Source organism: Pygoscelis adeliae, unplaced genomic scaffold (assembly GCF_000699105.1).
Source record: "Pygoscelis adeliae isolate BGI_AS28 unplaced genomic scaffold, ASM69910v1 Scaffold702, whole genome shotgun sequence".
Classification (NCBI taxonomy): domain Eukaryota; kingdom Metazoa; phylum Chordata; class Aves; order Sphenisciformes; family Spheniscidae; genus Pygoscelis; species Pygoscelis adeliae.
The window spans coordinates 5883-7096 of record NW_008824198.1 but is presented as its reverse complement, the minus strand read 5'-3'; the positions used below and the strand labels follow the sequence as shown (position 1 = coordinate 7096).

The following is a 1214-nucleotide window of genomic DNA, read 5'->3' as shown; positions in this document are numbered from 1 at the left end:
AAGCGGTTTCCCCTTTACCTGCCGTTTCAGGAGTGTCCCCTCCCTGCCCGTGTGTCCAAGCACACCCTTTCAGAACAACGCTCACCGGGTCTGGGTTCAGCCAGCATTGTTCTTCCCTCCAGGCTTTCCTGTCCCGTCGGGCACTGCGCTCCTTCTCCGCTGTCCTGGCTGTCCGCATCGAGTCTGAACAGCAGAGACTCTGCTAATGGGAAAGAGCAAACCCGTTACGTTTTTTTCTAACGCTCTGTTACTCCCTCTGAACCCGCTCCTCCTGAGAGGCGATAGTCCTGACTATCGCCTTGTGACATCCTCTGCCTGGTGACACCACCACGCCTGAGAATAAAGTTGTAATTCATCTCTTGCCTGCACTTGGTTCTGCTGGAATCTCTCTCGACGCCGCCCCGTCCCCGTTGCAGGGCGCTTCTCCTCTCTGAAGCCGGGACAGGAGGTCAGGTTTGGAGATTGCGTCATCTGTTGAGGAACGGAGATACTAAGGTTTCCGTGCCGCATCAAACTGCCCCCACTGCCGTTTGCGCCAGGTGAGGGAAGGAGCCTGGATGGGGCGAGCGGAGTCCGCGGGGAAGAACTCGCTCAGCCGCGCTCCCCGAACCGGCTCCATCGGCCACAACATGCCGGCAGGGGCCTGCGGGCTGCGCTGGCGCCGGGCACCGCAGGGAGCGGGCCGTGACACGGAGGTGACCGCAGCCAGCGCCCAAGAGCCAGCGAGAGCTGGAGACGGAGGGACTGGACGCGCCGCGCTGCCCTCAGCAACAGGCACCGACTTCTCCGTGTTTCTACAAATCTGCTTCCCAGGTGTGGGAAAAAGCCCCCAAAACGGAGCCAGTCCGGAGGCGCCGATAACTGACTGAGAAAGGGACACTCACCCAGAGAGATCAGAGACTCGTTCTTCCCTCTCAGCACGGTTTTGTACAGCTCCCTCTGCCATTCCTCCAGATTCTCCCACTCTTGCGCAGAAAAGCAAGCGGCGTGGCTCTCCAACGCCGCCGGGGCCTGAAATCGCAAACGTGACACACTCGGCACCGGGTCTGGAACCCGGAGCCGACGAAACATCCTTAGGGAAACATCCCCGTTTCCATTTATTGCTGCTGCCGTGCATCAGGTACCCAAAGGAGGAAAACAGCCCTGCCTCGGGGCATTCTCGTGGCACAAAGAGCAAGGACTCGGCTCTTCAGTTTAAAGAGCTTTGGTCATTT

The 1214-nt window shown here is 59.4% G+C and overlaps 2 protein-coding genes across 2 annotated transcripts in view; one reads left to right on the top strand and one right to left on the bottom strand.

The window, feature by feature from the left end:
* The window catches only part of LOC103925982, a 26247-nt gene extending 26052 nt beyond the window's left edge, over window positions 1-195 (bottom strand). The window contains exon 1 of the mRNA XM_009334791.1: window positions 86-195. Coding sequence (XP_009333066.1) covers window positions 86-107 — 22 coding nt within the window. The 5' untranslated portion in view covers window positions 108-195. The remainder of the gene's footprint in view (window positions 1-85) is intronic.
* A 362-nt stretch (window positions 196-557) lies between these two features.
* The window catches only part of LOC103925981 (zinc finger protein 746-like), a gene marked incomplete at its 3' end in the record, with an annotated part of 6530 nt that continues 5873 nt past the window's right edge, over window positions 558-1214 (top strand). The window contains exon 1 of the mRNA XM_009334790.1: window positions 558-695. Coding sequence (XP_009333065.1) covers window positions 558-695 — 138 coding nt within the window. The remainder of the gene's footprint in view (window positions 696-1214) is intronic.